Source organism: Aquarana catesbeiana, linkage group LG03, assembly GCF_042186555.1.
Source record: "Aquarana catesbeiana isolate 2022-GZ linkage group LG03, ASM4218655v1, whole genome shotgun sequence".
Lineage (NCBI taxonomy): Eukaryota > Metazoa > Chordata > Amphibia > Anura > Ranidae > Aquarana > Aquarana catesbeiana.
In genome coordinates this window covers 55,054,246-55,075,044 of record NC_133326.1, presented here as the reverse complement: position 1 = coordinate 55,075,044, position 20,799 = coordinate 55,054,246, and the positions used below count along the sequence as shown (strand labels likewise).

Below are 20,799 nucleotides of genomic sequence, written 5' to 3'. Positions count from 1 at the left end.
CTTCCTCGGCCGCTAGCGGGGGGGGGGGGGGAGGAGGGGGGATAAAACTGCCCCGCTAGCAGCCGAATACTGACAGTAAAGCACCCGACGCTGGGGTATTCATGGCTCCTTCCCCACTCCTGCCCATTGGACTCAATGGGACAGCACGACTATACCTCCGGCAGAGTGCCTCTGCAGAGGTGCTTTGCGGTGGTTTTTAACCCTTTCTCGGATGCTAGTGGGGGGTAAAACTGCGTCCAGGAGCAGCAGGGTTTTGGCAGAAAAAACGCTTGTAAACACGGCTAAACACACGTGAACACTAGCCGCGTTCATCACTTGAGTGTTAATTAATTTTAATGGCCAGAATAAATTGTTATTCAGACCAATAAAATGAACACCCAAACACTTGGCGCACCTAAACGCTTTTACAAGTGCCAAGCGTTTTTTCTACCAAAAAAGCGTTTTGCTGCCAGGAGGAAAGGCGTCTAGGGGAGATGGACAAATGTCCAGTGTGCATAAGGCCTTGATCTAACTGTGCTTAGGGTCTAAGCAACTGCATTAGTATCATGTATGGAATAAAAAAAAAAAAAAAAAAAAGCAAAATATATGGCTATTAGAGGAAATTCATCCTGAAACCTGGTTTGCTACAATGGGGACTGCACTTCGCATTTTAGTTTTGTTCTCTGAACTACACTATAGCCCTGTAGCCTAGGATGGCAAGGTACTCCCCTGCTTCTCCTCCTCCAAGCTAACAGTATCCAGTCTTCACTATCCACTGTTAAAGTGGTACTAAACCCAGGACCCTGCATTCACTATATCTGGTCTCCCACAGTACACAGAACATGAAAATGCAATTATTTTAGTAAATATAAACTGCTCAATACCTTTTCTCATCAGCAGTATATAGCAGTCTTGTGACTTTTATCAGCATCTGCTTAAAGCTTGTAGAAGGAGTTTTCATTCTCCTCTGATTGTCCTATAAGGCTGCAGGACCCCTGACCCTCTGTCTGGACAGTGCTGATTGTCCCTGTGCTGATCACATACACTCTCCCAAGAAAAAAAAACCCAAAAACTCTAGCAATACACACCAAACTGAACATGTGCAGAGTGCCCCCCAAAGCTCTGTTCTGTCAGGAGATGGATTGGGAACTTTGGAAGACGGGGAGGGTCGGAGAAGACAGGATCAAACAGCCTTTTTACACAATGTGGAGGATTAACCCTTTAGGTTCCACAGTAAGTAAAACAAGCCTGCTTTACTGCATATACAAAACACATGAAAATGCAGGCGCATAAGGGCAAACCTAGCCTAAATGTTCCTCAGTTTCTTAGACATTCCGAGTAACGCAAATCCTGCACCTTCCAGCTAGTCTTGCTTGCTGCACACAATAAGGAAAAGAACAGGAACTGCTATCTCCAACTCATATCCGTTATAACTCCAGTTCACATATCTCCCCCCATTACCAGTTATAATCAATTCCATATGACGGGATCAGTTTCTCTGCTTGAGCAGTACATACAGCTTACTGTAGAACTCGAACACATATTTTTCTTTTCTTTTTTTTTTTTTGTTAACCCCATAGCTCAGTGGTTTTTTAACAACTAATATAGCAAAATTTGCTAAAAAAAAAAAATTAGCTGCAATATATCAGCAGGAGATAAAAACAATTATAGGGGTTCATCCTTGTGCTGTAAATTCAACCACTTTGAGGGCAAAGCATACACCTTATTGTACAAATTGAATGGAAGATGACCCCGTCTATTACACAAAAAGCCTAACAGTGAGAATTCGTTTATAGCACAAAAGATATGAAACCAAGATGTCTGGGTGCTGGTACTCTGAGCGCAATGCAAGAATGATTATTTGAACAGTAACGTGAATCATCGCAGACTACGTCTATGACTGCGACTAATTCATCAAAAGCGTCTCATATTATAAGGGGCTTGTCATTGCTTGGGATATAGATATATATATATATATGGAAACATGAAAGGAGTTATGAAGGGACAATGGCCTGCGGTGTTCATGCAGTTTATCAGTCTAGAGTGTCAGGACCTTATCACATTTTATGCTTGTTATATACAGAGCTCAGCAACTATGTGCCTTGTAGTTTATAATCACTTTAAAGCTGAACTCCGGGGAGACATACATTTTTTTGGGACCAATACCAATGCATATTCCATACCTGGTCCACCTCTGTGGAAGCTGAGAATCATTGTAGTAGCCGTTGCTGCTACTACAGTGGTCCTCACTGCCTCCTGGCTCCCATGCGGAGTGGCTACACTGCTGTATAGTAACTAGGGATGCACCGATACCATTTTTTTTTTTTTACAACGAGTACCGATACTTTTTTTTTTTTTTTTTAGTACTCGCCGATACCAATTACCGATACCTACCGTAAATGTTTTGTTTTCACTGCAGCTGTCAGCAATGGTACAAAGCATTGAAAAGTTATTTACAAATGAAATATATATATTTTTTTTAAATTTTGCGCCTTTTCAATGTGAAATGTGTACATATATGTTAATATATATGTGTAAAAATATTCACTAACAAAGCAAACAAATAAAAAAAGTTTAAATTGTTTATCGTTTATAAAGTAGATGTAAACAAAAAAAAAAAAGCAGGAAAATAATAATTAAATGGAGGAGATTAGGGAGTTAATTAAGGCTGATTAGAGTAAATTAAGGGTTAATAAGGGGTTAAACAGAAGAACATTTGTTCATCCCTTTGATCTGCAGATGAGGAAACAGAAAGATACAAAAAGAAACAATGTTTCTTTTTATTTTTGGTTTTCAGCATGTTATTAATAAACTTTTTTTTTTTTTTTTTTGACAGCTACAATTACCGGACTTCTTAAACACTTCAGCTGTCAACAGGGGAGACCCACTGACAGCTCAAAGAACCGAGTTTGAAAGTAACGGTTTCAGGTATTGGTGCACTTGCACGAGTACCGATACTTGTGCAAATACTCGGTATCGGCACGGATACCAATACTAGTATCGGTACCACCCTAATAGTAACTACAGGAAGTCACTCATTTGGCACAGACAACATTCAGAGCAAGCTTTGCATTTTACCAATGGATGCAAAGCATTCTCTGATTGGACGTCAAGACAGATAACATCTTGTATTAATTGTGAAAACTGCTGGGCATTCTCTGAAAGATGGCCATGCCAAGCAGACAACCCCCTGTGGTTACTATGCAGAAGGAAGACTCGGCATAGGCCTGGAAGACAGCAAAGGATTGCTGTAGTTGCTGTGGCCTATACAGCGATTCTCTGCCACACACCTCTGCAGTGATTGTCAATATCTTCCGGGTGTGGATGCTGGGTCCTTCAGGCTGTCCTACTGCATATTAACCACAGGGGCTCACTTTTTTCAGCACCCCCTCCATTCACAGAACACCTTGTAATTTTTTTAATGAATACATTTCATTCTCTGATTGAATGAGGTGGAGAAAAGGTGCAGTAACGTTACAATTTACACCTTGGCCAATCAGAAAATGCCTTACATTCAATGAAAAAAAAAAAATACAAGGCAATCTATATATGGCTTTAGCCTTGAGCGCATGACCCCCTGTGGTGAATGTGCAGATTGTGCCGCCATGGCAATCGCTGTAATAGTGCTGACTAGTACAGTGAGTTCCAGCTTCCACAGTGGTCCCGGTGACTCTGCAATTAGGATCATCCCTAAAGTTTGGCTTTAAATTGGTTCAGCTAGTTTACTGAATAATCAGTAGGCTGGGGATGGAGAACATCATTGAATTCCCTTACTGTAACAGTTAAAGTGAGGTCACCCTCTTGGCTGTGCGGTCTGCTATGGCTGTGCAGGTTTGGGTAATAGATAGACAGGAATACAAATCATGTATTTGCCCATTTGTATGGAGTTCAGCTTTAACAACGTGTGACGGTCTGTTAGAAGCATTCAATAGCAAAATGGAAAACTACATACATTTCTCCAATTCTTCCACAAGAAGATTTTAGTTTATGCCCACCTGAGCCTTCTCTCTTTTCGCTCGGACCAGAGTGTCTTGGTAATGTTGAGCTACATTAGGTTCTACTCCCTCCAGTTTTGCTGCTGGCAGTTGTAGAGCTTGTAGAGTCTTCTTAGCATCCCCTTCATCCAAAGCTTCATTAATGAGCCCAATAGCCAATATCCCTAAACAAGCAAGAGGAAGCAATGATAAATTAAAAGTGCATTACCAATTGTGAGCTAATCCCCATCATCATCATCATCATCGTTAAATGATCAGTAATTTACTGACCACAATATTTTCTTTTAAAGCATGAAGAGCATAGACAAGAGTTTAGGAGAAACCACAGAGATGGCCACCATCATCAATAAAGTGTTATGCCAAACCAACTGAAGTAACTGTGTTCCACACTAGATATCGATGATACCACCGGTCATCTCTTGTGTCACTGATACACATGTATCAACAGTTTGGTAGCCAACCCGTTTCATATTATAACTTTATTCAAAATCAAAATGACATTTTTAGCTTGATGCTGGCAGGGGATGTTTTCAAATTTTGGATTTTCCATTCAATTTAATTACAGAGAACAGAGCAGAAAAGTGGTGCACATACAACACGGATATACTGTATCTTTTTTGGAGAACATACACTATATTGTCAAAAGTACTGGGACGTCTGCCTTTACACCCACATGAACTTGAATGTCATCCCAGTCTTAGTCCGTAGGGTTCAATATTGAGTTGGCCCACCCCTTTGCAGCTATAACAGCTTCAACTCTTCTGGGAAGGCTGTCCACAAGGTTTAGGAGTGTGTCTATGGGAATGTTTGACCATTCTTCCAGAAGCGCATTTGTGAGGTCGGGTATTGATGTTGGACGAGAAGGCCTGGCTTGAAGTCTCTGCTCTATTTCATCCCAAAGGTGTTCTATTGGGATGAGGTCAGGACTCTGTGTAGGCCAGTCAAGTTAATTCGCCCCAAACTCGCTCATCCGTGTCTTTATGGAACTTGCTTTGTGCACTGGTGCGCAGTCATGTTGGAACAAGGAAGAGGCCATCCCCAATCTGTTCCCACAAAGTTGGGAGCATGAAATTGTCTTGGTATGGCCATTCACTGGAACTAAGGGACCAGGCCCAACCCCTGAAAAACAACCCCACACCATAATCCCCCCTACACCAAATGATTTAGACCAGTGCACAAAGCAAGGTCCATAAAGACAAGGATGAGAGAGTTTGGGGTGAAGGAACTTGACTGGCCTGCAACTGACCTCAACCCGATAGAACACATTTGGGATGAATTAGAGCGGAGACTGCGAGCCAGGCCTTCTCATCCAACATCAGTGCCTGACCTCACAAATGCACTGCTGGAAGAATGGTCAAACATTCCCATAGACACACTCCTAAACCTTGTGGACAGCCTTCCCAGAAGAGTTGAAGCTGTTGTAGCTGCAAAGGGTAGGCCAAGTCAATATTGAACCCTACAGACTAAGACTGGGATGACACTCAAGTTCATGTGGGTGTAAAGGCAGACGTCCCAATACTTTGGACAGTATAGTGTATGTGCACCAAAAAAGAGACAGTAAATCTGTGTGGTACCCTACAGACTAAGACTGGGATGCCATTAAAGATTATGTACGTGTAAAGGCAGGTGTCACAATACTTTTGACAATATAGTGTATTCTTCTCTGTGGACAGACCTCTCACATACCGCAATAAATATCACAAAATTAACAAGTATGTCAACATAAATGCTAAGGTCCTGACAAACAAAGCATATACCAAGCTGGACAAACAGGATTATTTTGTTAACATACGCCTGGCTGATGAAACAGAAAAAATATCATTACTTGGGGCTGATGACAGATGGTCTAATGATGCATTAAAAGCTCCATTCACGTTGTTAGATCACCTGCACCATGTGAATAAAATATCCTTTTCATGGAGCTCAGCCCCCAGCCACACACACACAGCATGCACTCACAGAATGACTGCCACCGCAGCATATGTCCACACTAATATGCGGTTAAAGGGCCACAATTACAGTTCTACCAACCCATTAAGGTGAACGCTTTAGTACGTGTTTTTTTATTTTTAGGTTCAATAGGGAACTAATCTTATCTGACATTTTACAAGCACAATCAGTCAAACATTTATGCAAAAAAGAGAAGAGACATACTGCTCCTCTACAGGGGTAATTATTTTTATTAATCTTTTTTACATTTAGGACAAACCATACAATACTGTACAAAAAGATATATAAAAAAAATTAAAGAGTAGACTGTATATATACACTTTTATCTTTGCTCTTCTACCTTAAATCACATTTCTCAATTATATTGTTTATCTAATAAACCCTTCTATACAATATTTAGAACCCACCAACCCTACCTCAGCCAAACAATTAAAAAAAAATAAAAAAAAACCCAACAAGACCCAACCAACCTAAAACGCCCGAAAAAAAAAAAAGAAAGAAAAAAAAAAAAAAAAAGGGAGGAGGAGAGGGGAGAGGGAAGGGGAGGAAGTGGAGGCAAAAGGAAGGCACAATCCGAAAAAAAGGGAAAAAAAGATAATAAATAAATTTATTACAAAAAATGTGCATGGAACCTACCAATTGACAGGGGACATGATCTCTGTCATGTCACAAGGCAGAACGGGGAAATGCCTTGTTTTCAAAGGCATCTCCCCGTTCTTCCGCTCCGTGACACGATCAATGGCCCCCGGCGAACACAGAGTCCGCAGGACCCACGGGCACGGGGGACGCGGCGGGCGCGCACCCACAATGCCGCGATTTAAAGGGGACGTACCTGTACGCCCATTAGCCCAGCCCTGCCATTGTGCCAACGTACAATGTCGTGCGCTGGTCGGCTAGTGGTTAAAAGCTTCAACAAAGCTTGCTCTTCACACTGCTCTTATACAAGATAAGGCCCCTGTGAAACAGGCCTAACGCTGCCAGACCTCCCAAGGTACTTGCAGCATAGAACTGTATCAAAGCTTACCGGTGGCACTCCTACAAGGTTACAATTGCATATCAAGATACCCTTTAAATGAATTGAATAATGGAAATAAATACTTACTGGCATGTTCTTCGTGTACTGTATTATTAACCTGGGTAACACAGCCTTGGATATCATTCCATGTAATAAACTTATTCCTTTCTTCCCGGGCCTGCTGTTTTAGCTTAATCAGATCATCAACGTACCTGTCAACAGAAGACCAGTACACCGATTATGTAAAAAAAGAGAGAGATGGAAGAAGAGTCCAATGAACAATTAAATCATCTATGTTTGTATTGGTAATCAAGCCAATTAGAAGACAAGCACCCCTTGGTGAAGTCTACGTTGGCTTATATTCATTTTGTTAATCTTTACTGCATCAATGAATCACTGAAGCAAAGCAAACTTTCAACCCTAATCAATCAGATTTTTAGCCTCTGGTTATAAGATCAGTATTCCTTTTTCGAACAGAAGGTATTTACACTTTATCCCTGTTTACTAACCCAAAACTCCTTTTGTTGAGATGATGGTGGGCAGAGGGTTGCGAATCGTTTCTCTTTATCCTAGTGGCAAATGGCTTATATAATTGCCACAGCAACATAAAACAACTGTTTCAGATTCATATATTATTCACAGAGGCATTACTAAATCATCTATACGATTCTATCTGCTACATACTAGACAAGGAATTATCCCCTTGCTTTATGAATTTCTAATGACACCTTCTGCTTCAGGAACCCACTCTGTACTCTGCAGAACTATACTGGAAAGCTTTTCAGTCTGCCTCCCAAGAACTATACTGTTTATATACACACATGCATTCAGTTTATACACATTTATATACACTCATATCCTCCCATCTATGGGAGAAGGACAAAACTGGAACATCACCAAACTATACAGTATATTGTTAGGCAATGGCTGGCAGGATTTTGGATAGATTATATATCTTACCTAGGACTCTCACCTACACGTGGTAAGAGGCTCCAAGTTTTGTGCTTGCTATGCAGGAAACAAACTTGTTGTTTTCTGAGATCTTAATAAGTTCTGGTCTGGGTCCTGTAGAGCAGAAACTTTGTAGAGCTTTGGGTGATATAAATCCTCCATTTCTACATTGTACCTGTTAGCCAGATCTTACTACTTAGTCAGCTGTCCACAGGCCTTTTTATATCTGAGCTGACTTATCCCAGAGGTTTTCTCTCTCTCTCTCTCTCTGCAATGGGAGCCTGCTGCTGGCTGAAAAGGCTGACTGTTGACAGAATACTAAGGCACGTTTTGTCTCCTTTTGGAGGCATCATGCTATTCAGTTACTGAAATACTGTATATACTCGAGTATAAGCCAAGATTTTCAGCCCTTTTTTTTTTAGGATGAAAGTGCCCCCCTCAGCTTATACTCGAGTCACCGCCGTCTGCCTACCTGATCAGCGTGTCATGCAGACAGACGGCGGCCATTCCACTGTTCAAAAGCCGCGCCTCCTCCTCATCTGATAGGCAGAACACTCAATTTCCCAGCAGTCAGCCTATCATGGACATCCTCTCATCCTCATCCGTGGTATGAGGATGAGCGGATGTCCGTGATAGAACACTCAATTTCCCAGCAGTCAGTGTTCAGCCTATCACGGACATCCGCTCATGAGGATGAGAGGATGTCCACGATAGGCTGAACATTGACTGCTGGGAAATTGAGTGTTCTGCCTATCAAAGACGAGGAGGAGACGTGGCTTTTGAACACTGGAATGGCCGCTGAATGTTTTTATAACACGCTGACCGGGCAATGGTGGCTGCAGATCGGCACAGGGAGGCATGCACAGCACACAAGGAGGCATGCACAGGACACAGGGAGGCATGCACAGGACACAGGGAGGCATGCACAGGACACAAGGAGGCATGCACAGGACACAGGGAGGCATGCACAGGACACAGGGAGGCATGCAGCTGCAGATAGGCATTGTGGACCCTCTTTTCCACTTTCAGTAGCTGCTTCATTTCTCACCCTCGGCTTATACTCGGGTCAATAAGTTTTACCAGTTTTTTGTGGTAAATTAGGGGCCTCGGCTTATATTCGGATCGACCTATACTCGAGTATATACGGTAAGTTTATTTAGTGGCTTGGATGAGCAAATGTCTTGTTTGTTTTATGCTATGGACCTGCTGTACAAAGTCCTCCTTCACTGAATTTTGTTTATGGTTTTGCTGAATAAAAGTGTAGGACAGACCCGCATGGGACTGTTCCTGGATGTCCATGACTTGTGCATAGTTTACTACTGCCAGTTAAGCCTGTCCCCTTTACAATATAAAACTTTAATACTTTAAAAGGCAGTTTATTAGTAAGTGAATCTGGAGCTCCCCTGCTCTGCCTTGGGATGCAGTAGGCAGAGTCAAGAATGAAGGCAGGAGTCAGATGCTCTCCATGTACATCAATCCTTGGTGGCACCTAGCTGGAACACATAAGGGATCCCTTAAGGTCACACCTCAGTAGCATGGTAAATGTCCCACATTTTAGGAGTTGCTGCTACAGGGTAGGGATGAGCTAAGGCAGATTCGGACATGAATCTGAACCTGTCTGAGGTATCCTGCCGTGAAGCTGTCAAAGCCAACAGCCAATCATAGGTAACAGAGGCATTGTGCACCTTGCAGATGCACATAGGCCAGGGGTGTGTATATGTGGTTCTTAGCGGGATAGCTCAGGATCGTTCGGAGTCCAAACATGCCTGAGCTCCTCAATGCTACAGGGAACGCTGCTGATCTGGTTCATATACTGATTACCTACAAAAGGTGGCAAGTAATTATATTTATAGTTGGGGGTCAGTCTTGGACATTATGTTTCTGAACTTAAAGTGTTACTAAACCCACAACAGTAAAATCAGTCTGTATATGCAATAAAACATGCTTGTTATACTCACTGTTGGACCTAAGGGGTTAATCCTGTGCATTGTGTAAAAAGGCTGTTTGATCCTGTCTTCCACTGTCCCCAAGCCATCTCCTGATAGTAGAGAGCCTTGGTGGTCTGCACATGCTCAGTTTGACATGTATGGATAAAGAATTTTGTGTTTTGGGAGGGTACATGTGTTGGGCACAGGGCCAATCAGCAGTTTCCAGACAGAAGGTCAGGGGTCCTGCAGCCTCATAGGACAGTCAGATGTGAATGAAAACTCCTCCTACAAGCTTTGACCAGTGCTCAGCCAGACACTGATAGAAGTAACAGGACTGCTATATACTGCTGATGAGAAAAGATATTTAGCAGTTTATATTTACTAAAATGATTGCATTTCCATGTTCTGTCTACTGTGGGAGACCAAATATAGTGAATGCAGGGTCCGGGGTTTAGTAACACTTTAACTGATTTTAATAGTGAACATGTAGCCTTCCTTACCCTGTTACTTTGTGAAAATGTATTATAAGAAGGTAGTTTTGATGTGCCCAAAGCATGCTTCATAATATAACTTGCTCTGGTAGTTGTTGCTGAAATTATTACAAAGTTGAACCAGTCAGAGCGGATTTTGGACATGTGCAGTGATAAAATTGTTCCCTATCCTTGGGGCAAGATTTAATGACTGCTCATCAAATGTAGAGTTTATGTGTTATGATACAAATCTCTTTAAAGGCACAATGACTTTCATCCTTTGTATGCGCTTGTCATTGCTCACAAGGGTGCTGCTACATTTTCTCACAATTACAAGCAAGCTTTAACTCGGTTGCACTGCCAGCAAAAACTGATTAGTGTATGTAGTAAGCTTAGGCTGAATTCAAAACAAGCTCATAAAAAGTCTTCCAACACTTCTAAAACTGATCAGTACACTTTTTTTTAATGTCTTGCTAAGAAGTACGCTTCCAATGCTAGCAATCTTTCTGCATACGAACTGAACTACCAATGCTTTGCAAAAATGATATAAAGTCTTTGTTGCTTCATACAAACCTCTGAAGGTTCTCATCTTCCACATCCATCAGACCAGTCACAGGATTGGTCAGCTGCTTGCCAACAGTGTTTACATCCCCAGCATCCAGCGCTCGGTTAATTAGAGCCACAGAGGACAACATTTCCACAGCAACCGAGAGCTCTGGGTGGGTGAGGTTACCCTGAAGGAGGAAAACAGATGCAAACCAGCTATTATCAATGCGGGCTTAATGCGACAGAGTGAAAATGTCTAGAACATAAGACAGATGCCACATACACAGACTGATCTGCCGGGATCAATAGAATGCACCAACATCTATGTAGTAAGAAAGCCCCGAAATCTGCACTTTTAAGCTTCTTTCACACTGGGGGTAGGGGGGATGTTAGCGGTAAAGCGCTGTTAAAATTAGCGGCACTTTACCGCTGTAGTAGCGCCATTTTTTAGGCCGCTAGCGGGGCGCATTTAACCCCCGCTAGCGACCGAATAAAGGATTAAAAGTGCCCACAAAGTGCTGCTGCCGAAGCAGTGGTGCCCATTGATTTCAATGGGCAGGGGCGGTGGAGAAGCGGTGTATACATCGCTCCTCCACCTCCCGAAAGATGCTACTTGGAGGACTTTTTATAACTTCCTGCAAGCGCACCGCCCCAGTGTGAAAGCACTCGGGCTCTCACACTGGCGCTACTATTTTTAGCCCAAAAGCTCCTGAAAAACGCCCCAATTTGAAAGGGGTCTTAGGTCTTATTCACACCGGCGCTCCTGTGCTTACATTTTCTAAAAGCAGAAGAAGTTATATAGAAAGTATAAACTTTTATACCTCCCACATCACTTTATCCCTGTGTTTAGATGTTTTTGCTTTTAGGCCTCATTTACTTGAGCGTACCTATCTGTACAGCTGCACGAAGCACTGTCTTTGCCTGTATGGGATGCACAGGTGTTCTTTCCATACCCATGAAGGCAATCTCATTTGTGTCTATTGGAAAGCAGCGGCTACACAAACACAGCCGCTGGCCCCAATTTGACAGCCATGTGGGTGTGCATCCCCAAACAGTGTGCGTTCAGAAATACGCACCCGCACAGCTGTCAAATTGGGACCAGCAGCTGTCTGTAGGTATACTCCTGTGAACGATTCTGATTTGTTTCCTGCAAGCAAAGAATTAAATTTTCTCTAAACTCAGTTAATTTGACTGCATGTGTGTGCACAAGTGTAAATGGTACCATTGAAAAATCATTACATACAATTATATGCATTTAGAAATGTCCTCTATACACATAGTGATAGTGAAAGTGTGAATAAGGCCTTAAAGTGGATCTTCGCTCTCCCAATCAACATTATTTTTTACCCTCATGCTGATAGCATTAGTCAATAGATAGGAAAGTATATAATATTTACTTGTTTTAAACTTTATTAAATTTCTTCAGTTACTTCCTAATTTTCTGCCTAGGCAAATGATGTCACGTGTCCTAGGAGTCTTTAGGAGGGGAGCCCTTGCTCAAGATGGCCATGGCCAGAAAAGCTAGGGGGTGATTTTCAAAGCAATTTCTTAACAAAATATAGCATGGAGACATGGTCTGATGGATGAGTTTGCTTGCTGAATAATAAAAATGAATTAAATAGCATTTTTGGTTTGTGGTGCTTTAGATGCAGTGAAGTTCTGCTTTAAAGGGTAAGTTCCCTTTTTTTGCGAAAAAAATGAAGGTGAACGCACTCCAAATATCCTGGCCACCCTATCAAACCCCGATCCACGTAGCAGGTGTGATGCTCCGTGCTGCCAGTGTAGTGGTCCGTACACCATAATACACAGCCTCAGAATGACTATCTATCATAATTCTCAAAATTGGTCAGTGCACCCATATCTGGACAGAAATTTAAATATGTGATATTCCTCTAAATGTCTTGTTCTAAAAAGCTCATATTCGTCCATGAATATTGTAACACCCTATTTACCAAATAGCTTTAACTAAAAATTATTGATGTGTGGTTTTACGTCTTTTTATTTCAAAATGACTTTTCTATGCCCGCCCCTGTTTGTGACCTGACATAGAACACATAATGCTTTTCTAGAAGTGTTAAGTTTCCCAAGCACAGCCCTGCTTTACTGCAGAGAAACTAGAATCCTCTGCTTGGAGTATGCAGCTCTGGAGCAGAATATGTTGTAAGAATCAACCACAAAATTATTTTTTTTCTATGCATAAGAGCTGATACATTGGGGTTGATTTACTAAAACTGGAGTGCGCAAAATCTTGAGCAGTTCTGCATAGAAACCAATCCGCATCCAGGTTTTTATTGTCAAAGCTTAAAAGAGAAGTATGTTTTTTTTTTTTTTTTTAAAGAATACTTACCTAGGTGGATGCGACATCGAACCGATGCTGCATCTATCCCCCGACGCCTCCAACACTGAGGACAGACCACCACCGATCACTCGGTTCTCACAGCTCCGTGAGCAGAGAGCTGCTGACTGTCAGTCACAGCTCTCTGCCCCCCCTCGCCCACTGGAGCACTGGGCTGTGGAGGGGGCGGGGGCGGCCGGCTCAGCCTCTCAGCGGCGGAGCCCAGTGTTGGTCCAGGGATCTGGTGGATCCCGTCTGTGGTTGTGATGACGTGGAGCCTGGACCAACTTCTGTGACTTCAGCAGAGAGCGGACTTCAGCCCACTGGTCACAGGAGTGCAAAACGAACATTGGCTGTACTTCTGCTTTAATTGACATTGCTTATGTAACTGCAAGTGTTGAATGAGCTGGCCTCTTTACTAAGCAATACCTGCCTAAATATGGCACAATTCCAAAATAATAAGTATTTTGTTTCTTGTAAAATAAGTAGTTTTAACTGGAAGCCTAAATAAAGCTTCTAATGGTTGGATGTTCTGGCACTATCAGACCGTCTGGCGTGTGTCTTTTGATCCAGTTCTATAATACTCAAGTCACACTGCAAAATGTGTACATACACTAGTTTTCTAAGCATTCCAATAACTTTTGCATCTATCTACTTAGTCTCTCCTAATCTGTAAAAATTTGGGAGATCTTCATCTGATCTGGCAAACATTGACCAGACTAAGAGGCTGTTTGGGGTGGAGAAACTTGACTGGCCTGCACAGCCCTGACCTCAACCCAATAGAACACCCTTGGGATGAATTAGAGTGGAGACTGTGAGTCAGGCCTTCTCATCCAACATCAATGCCTGACCTCACAAATGCGCTTCTAGAAGAAGGTCAAACATTCCCATAGACACACTCCTAAACCTTGTGGACAGCCTTCCCAGAAGAGTTGAAGCTGTTATAGCTGCAAAGGGTGGGCCAACTCAATATTGAACCCTACAGACCAAGTTCATGTGCGTTTAAAGGCAGGCGTCCCAATACTTTTGTCAATATAGTGCATTTAACTTCAGTTCATTCCCCCGCCACACAGAAAAAAATAACTGGTATCTCCAGGTATAGGGGATCTTGTGACTCATTCCTCTTCCTCCTATGTTGAACCCACAAATCAGGGGCGTGCGGCTCATGCTGTAAAAACTCACCTCTGGGCTCTGCTGCTGCAGTGTGGCCAGTTCTCTTTGATAAAGATCTTCTGCAAATGGGAAGACTTCTGGCAGCTGGGCATCTGGGTTCATCAGCTCTTGCACGGTCTCTTCAGCAACCCCATTTCTGATGGCATTATTAATCCGAACCACCGCAGCCATTCCTGTAGAAGAAAATACATGTACATAAAACGCACCTACTTCTTGTGGGTATATTAACCCGTTTTCCAACACATGAGGCAGTGGATTTGCAGCGCACTGCACGGCACTGAAAAAGGTACTTTATGCAGTACTTTTTCTCAGCGCACCATACCCACACACCACCGCAATGCAGTGGTATGAACCAGGAACGTAGGACTCGATGGGACTACACTGGAATAGCCCACCCATGTAGCCCCACTGCAAGTGGTGTGAACATACCCTTAGGGCTTGTTCACAGCTGACTACATTTCTAACTCCTAACAATCGCTCCTATAGCGGTAATGCACTTTAGTATGGACTCATGCTAATGTGCTTTAGTATAAGCGTTAGACTTGTGTTAATTCACTTTAGTATGGGTGTTAGACTGGCCTTTTACAAGCATTAATGACATTTTAAAAATGTTCCCCAAATGCCCTATGTGCGGTTTTGACGTGTTTGATGAGTGTTAAGGTGCAATAAAACTGCTCCACAAACGCCTAATTTTTTTTTTCATTTTGTTTTGTTTTTTTCAAGGGAAGTGACATTACAGGAAATAAATAATTTGAGGTGTGGTTTGTCATGGTGTAACGACATATTCAGCGACCCATCTCAGTTTGCTACGGAAGTGACGTTCCATCGCCGCCATCTTGCTACACCCCACACTTGTACACAGCAAGGATACACTAAGAAGGGGGAAAGCGGACATGTTGTTACACCCACCGGAGTTTTGCATTTTACGCGTATTTATAACAGTAAAGTCAGTTTATATAGTGAAATACAGCACTTAGAACTCCGTCTGACTACTTAAATCTTGAATTTTAAAAGCAGCGGCAACCCTGCTCATCTCACAGGTTTGCTAATCTGACAGAAGTTCGCTGCTTTTAAAATTCAACATGTAAGCAGTCAGACGGAGTTCTAAGTACTATATTTCACTATAGAAACTCACTTAACTGTTATAAATACGTGTAAAATGCAAAACTCCGGTGGGTGTAACAACATGTCCGCTTTCCCCCTTCTTAGTGTATCCTAACTGTGGACAAGTGTGGGGTGTAGCAAGATGGCGTCGACGGAATGTCACTTCCGTAGCAAACTGCGATGGGTCACCAAATATGTTTTGATAATGTGAACAGCACTGCGTGCCGTCCATAGTATAATACACATAGGCATTTGAGGAGCGTAAAAAAACGCCCCTCAAACGTCTGCTTTAAAAAGCGGAGTTCCACTCAAAAATGGAACTTCCGCTTTTCGGAATCCTCCCCCCCTCCGCTGTCACATTTGGCACCTTTTAGGGGGGAGGGGGGAGCAGATACCTGTCTAATCCAGGTATATGCACCCACTTCTGGGCATAGATAGCCGCTGTATCCGCGGATATCTACGCCACGTCCGGCGCCTCCTCCATCCCACCCACTGTCTTCTGGGAGACACACAGGTCCCAGAAGACAGCAGGGATAAGTGGGATCGCGCAGAGCGACTCGCGCATGCACAGTAGGGATCCAGACTGTGAAGCCGCAAGGCTTCACTTCCTGATTCCCTTACCGAAGATGGCGGCGCCTCCACCTGAGAGCCGAGGGACAGATCGGCTTCGGGTGCTGACATCGCAGGCGCCCTGGACAGGTAAGTGTCCATATTTTAAAAGTCAGCAGCTGCAGTATTTGTAGCTGCTGACTTTAAAAAAAAAAAAATTGGTGGAACTCCGCTTTAATGCCAGTGTGAATTCAGCCTTGGGCCCCTTTTCACAAGGTGTTTCGTTTGTTTTTCATCCATCCGTTTATGAATGAAAACGAACATCAATGCATCTCTAATGAAAAAACAGATGTAAACGGATATAATCCACTTTTTGGAACGGATCAAAGCCTTATTTTTCTTCTGTTAAAAAAAAACGGTCCAAAAGCGGATGTAAACGGACAAACGGTCCATTTTGCATCCGTTTTTTTGTATTGGTAGTGGATGTAAAAAAAAAAAAAAAAAAAAAAACGGATGTACAACTGATAAGAACCTGATAAAATAATGATGTAAACAGATTTGTTTTTTCTTTGAAAAAACGTGAATGAACTGATGAATCAAACGGAACGCTCGTGTAAAAAGACCCACACAGAGTCCCTTCCTTGCGGTGACATAGCGGTCACTGTGTCACTTTGAGGAAGGGATCCCATGTGGCCCTAAGGCTCGATTCACACAGGGGCAACACGACTTCAACGCGACTTTGCAACGCGACTTTAACCCGACTTCAACACGACTTGTGGATCCGACTTTCAATGAACGGGGATCCGACTTGGATCCCCGCCACTGTGTTTGGTATGAATCTTTAGGGGGAACTCCGCGCCAAATTTTAAATAAAAATCCGGCATGGGTTCCCCCCCCAGGGGCATACCAGGCCCTTGGGTCCGGTATGGATCTTGAGGGGAACCCCCCTACGCCGAAAGGACGGCGTGGGGGGTCCCCCCAATCCATACCAGACCCTTATCCGAGCACGCAGCCCGGCCGGACAGGAATGGGGGTGGGGACGAGCGAGCGCCCCCCCCCCCTCCTGAGCCGTACCAGGCCGCATGCCCTCAACATGGGGGGGTTGGTGCCTTGGGGGAGGGGGGCGCGCTGCGGCCCCCCCCACCCCAAAGCACCTTGTCCCCATGTTGATGAGGACAAGGGCCTCTTCCCGACAACCCTGGCCGTTGGTTGTCGGGGTCTGCGGGCGGGGGGCTTATCGGAATCTGGGAGCCCCCTTTAATAAGGGGGCCCCCAGATCCCGGCCCCCCACCCTATGTGAATGAGTATGGGGTACATGGTACCCCTACCCATTCACCTAGGGGAAAAAAGCGTCAATAAAACAAACAGTACACAGGTTTTTTAAAATAATTTATTAGGCAGCTCCGGGATCTTCTTCCGACTTCGGGGGTCCTCTTCCGACTTCGGGGGTCTCTCCGCCGTCTCCTCCCGGTGTCCGCATCTTCTGCCGGCTCCTCCGCTATCTTCTGCAGCTCAATTGCTAGCGGTGGTCCGGACTTCTGCCTTCTTCTTTTCTTCCAAAGATGTTGACACGACGCTCTCTCCAGCTGGAATGGTCTCTGAACGCTCCGCAACGGACTTATATAGGCGGTGACCCCGCCCCCTTATGAGGTCACTGTCCCAGGGCATGCTGGGGCTGTGCCGTCATAAGGGGGCGTGGTCATCACCCGGTGACCACGCCTCCTAAAACGTCACAGACCCAGCATGCCCAGGGACTGTGACGGCATAAGGGGGCGGGGTCACGGCCTATATAAGTCCCTTGCAGAGCGCACAGAAACCATTCTGGCTGGGGAGAGCGTCGTGTCAACATCTCTGGAAGAGAAGAGGGAAGAAGATGATCCAGAGGTCCGGACCACCGCTGGCAAAAGAGTGCCAGAAGATAGCGGTGGAGCCGGCAGAAGATGCGGACACCGGGAGAAGACGCCGGAGAGACCCCCGGAGTCGGAAGAAGATCCCGGAGCTGCCTAATAAATTATTTTAAATACCTGTGTACTGTGTTTTTTATTGACGCTTTTTTCCCTAGGTGAATGGGTAGGGGTACCATGTACCCCATACCTATTCACATAGGGTGGGGGGCCGGGATCTGGGGGCCCCCTTATTAAAGGGGGCTCCCAGATTCCGATAAGCCCCCCGCCCGCAGACCCCGACAACCAACGGCCAGGGTTGTCGGGAAGAGGCCCTTGTCCTCATCAACATGGGGACAAGGTGCTTTGGGGTGGGGGGGCCGCAGCGCGCCCCCCTCCCCCAAGGCACCAAACCCCCCATGTTGAGGGCATGCGGCCTGGTACAGTTCAGGAGGGGGGGGGGGGCGCTCGCTCGTCCCCACCCCCATTCCTGTCCGGCCGGGCTGCGTGCTCGGATAAGGGTCTGGTATGGATTGGGGGGGACCCCCACGCCGTTTTTTCGGCGTAGGGGGTTCTCCTCAAGGTCCATACCAGACCCAAGGGCCTGGTATGCCCCTGGAGGGGGAACCCATGCCGGATTTTTATTTAAAATTTGGCGCGGAGTTCCCCTCAAGATCATTTGAGCACAAGTCGCATGCCGAAGTCGGATCATGCGAGACGGCGATCCGACTTCAATGATAGTCAATAGGCTGAAGTCGGATCAAAGTCGGATCCAAGTAGTACAGGGAGTACGCTCTGAAGTCGGAGCGACTTCAGTAGTGTCTATTAAGACGCTCCCATGCACTGTAATGTGAATCTCTTTCTGGGGCGACTTGGGGCGACTTGAGGGCTTACAAGTCGGATCCCAAGTCGCGGTAGTGTGAACCGAGCCTAAAGGTAAGGCTTACATGACTGATGTCACATTGCACAAATAAAAAAAATTATATTTTTGCAACAGAGTGCTGGTGTAGTCTCATCGTTTTACTGTGCTTTGAACACCACCATCTGCTACAGTCACTACGAGCACCCATCTTTTACGAAGGTCAAACACTGGAGGGAGTGTAGTCCTCGCCTTTTACTTTATAATTGTACAGCTGAGACTTTTATTGACCAGGTTATGCTTTTTTTCTTTTTTTTTTTACACTTACTATAATCCTCCGATTCTGTGAAGTGCTATTGTTCAGATTACATATCCAGAACCTTGATATACCAGAGATGGTTCCTCTGGTGTTGGTTGCTGGTGCAGTGTTTGATGTTTGCTTTCTGCAGCATTTTAACAAGATGATATTTCATCTCACAGTTAGCAGTGAAGAGCCCACATTGTATTCACTAGCAGCAGCGGATAAAACAGAAATAGCTGGCTCTCACCAGATAAGAGGTAGAGTAGATATTTCCACAGATAGAGCTGGAATGCATTGTTTCCAGCCAGCATGGCTGAGGGCTGAGAGGCACACCTGGACGGCTGCCATGGGTGCCTAATGTTGTGGATGAGACTCGCAGTGCAGCTGGCTCATTCTTGCTATTACACAGTTTCAACCAGACAGGGAATACATCACATTATGACTCCTTACTTCTCTGTAACTGCTGAGCCAAGCCATTGGCAGCATCCACTCCAGCCTGCAACTCTTCCTTCTGTAAGGGTCCGCTGAGGCCACTCTGAAGAAAAAAAAACTAATTGTAACACATTCAATTTGATATAATTGCACTGTGACAACATATTTTGCAACATTTTGTAATCTATGGAATGACAAAATGAATATAAAAGAACTAAAAAAAAAAATCTAGAAAGTTCTATCCCAGTACAGAGCAGATCAAGGACAGCAGAGCACTGCACACATTGCACTTATGTGCCACTCTGCTGCCACTTCAAAAAAGTGCTTCCTCATATGATCAGAATAAGAGAAGGAAACAACCACAAGTGCCGCACACTATTAGGGCACGATAGACACTATAGTAGAAGCAGCCTCAGCTCAGCTCCATCCAGGCTAAACCCCTCCCCCCACATGTTTCGTCCTTCCCACTGAGCAAAGTCATGAAGGACCTCCTTGACTAAGCTCTATGGACAGGGCGAAACGCATTGGGAGTGGCTGCTTCTACTATAATGACTGTCAGGACCTCAGGGTTGTTTCCTTCCCTTACAGTGTATGCACTGAGCCAGAACGGGCTCTTCTCTGCCTGCACCCTTGCAGTGAGTTACCAGACACACAGAGGAACCTCGAGAGGCACCCCTAGTTTATTCAGTGTGGGTTCTCACATGATCAGACTTATTCATTGTAACAAAGAAAGCATTACACTGTAGCAACTAGATTGCAGTTTACTGTAATTCTAATAATTAAAGTGGAACTTCACTCTTCCAATCGACATGAATTATTTTTAATCCTCATGTTGCTTGCATTAGTAAATATACAGGAAAGTATATAATATTTTCTTGTTATAAACTCTTTTTTTTATTTCTTCAGTCACTTCCTGGATTCTTGCCTAGGCAAATCATGTCATACATCCCAGGGGTACTCGGGAGGGGAGGGGAAGAGGGGAGGGGAGGAGAGAAGAAATTCTCAGCTAAGCACACTCTCCTGCCTGCATGCTTGAGCTATGGGCAGATGGATTCCAGTAAGTAAATGCTATATTAATCATCTGCCCTTACTCAAGATGGCCATGGGTTGTTTTTCAAAGTGACTTCTCAGCAAAATATAGCATGGAAACATGGATGGGTGTGGGAGTTTGTGTAGAATATTAAAAATGAATTAAATAGTGGTTTTGGTTTGTGGTGCTCAAATGCAGTGAAGAAGTTAAGAAATGGCTCCTGATTGGCTGCTGAAAATGAATGTATTCTGTATGCTATCTTTGTACTGTCATATGGAAAATGTATGGATAACAACTTT

At 44.2% G+C, this 20,799-nt stretch overlaps 1 protein-coding gene across 1 annotated transcript in view; it reads right to left on the bottom strand.

The window, feature by feature from the left end:
- IQGAP1 (IQ motif containing GTPase activating protein 1) overlaps window positions 1–20,799 on the bottom strand; it is a 256,627-nt gene that overhangs the window by 79,989 nt on the left and 155,839 nt on the right. The window contains exons 11-15 of the mRNA XM_073618560.1: window positions 19,489–19,573; window positions 14,352–14,515; window positions 10,862–11,022; window positions 7,027–7,151; window positions 3,975–4,138 (exon numbers count right to left, since the gene is read on the bottom strand). Of these exons, the coding sequence (XP_073474661.1) occupies window positions 3,975–4,138; window positions 7,027–7,151; window positions 10,862–11,022; window positions 14,352–14,515; window positions 19,489–19,573 (699 nt within the window). The remainder of the gene's footprint in view (window positions 1–3,974; window positions 4,139–7,026; window positions 7,152–10,861; window positions 11,023–14,351; window positions 14,516–19,488; window positions 19,574–20,799) is intronic.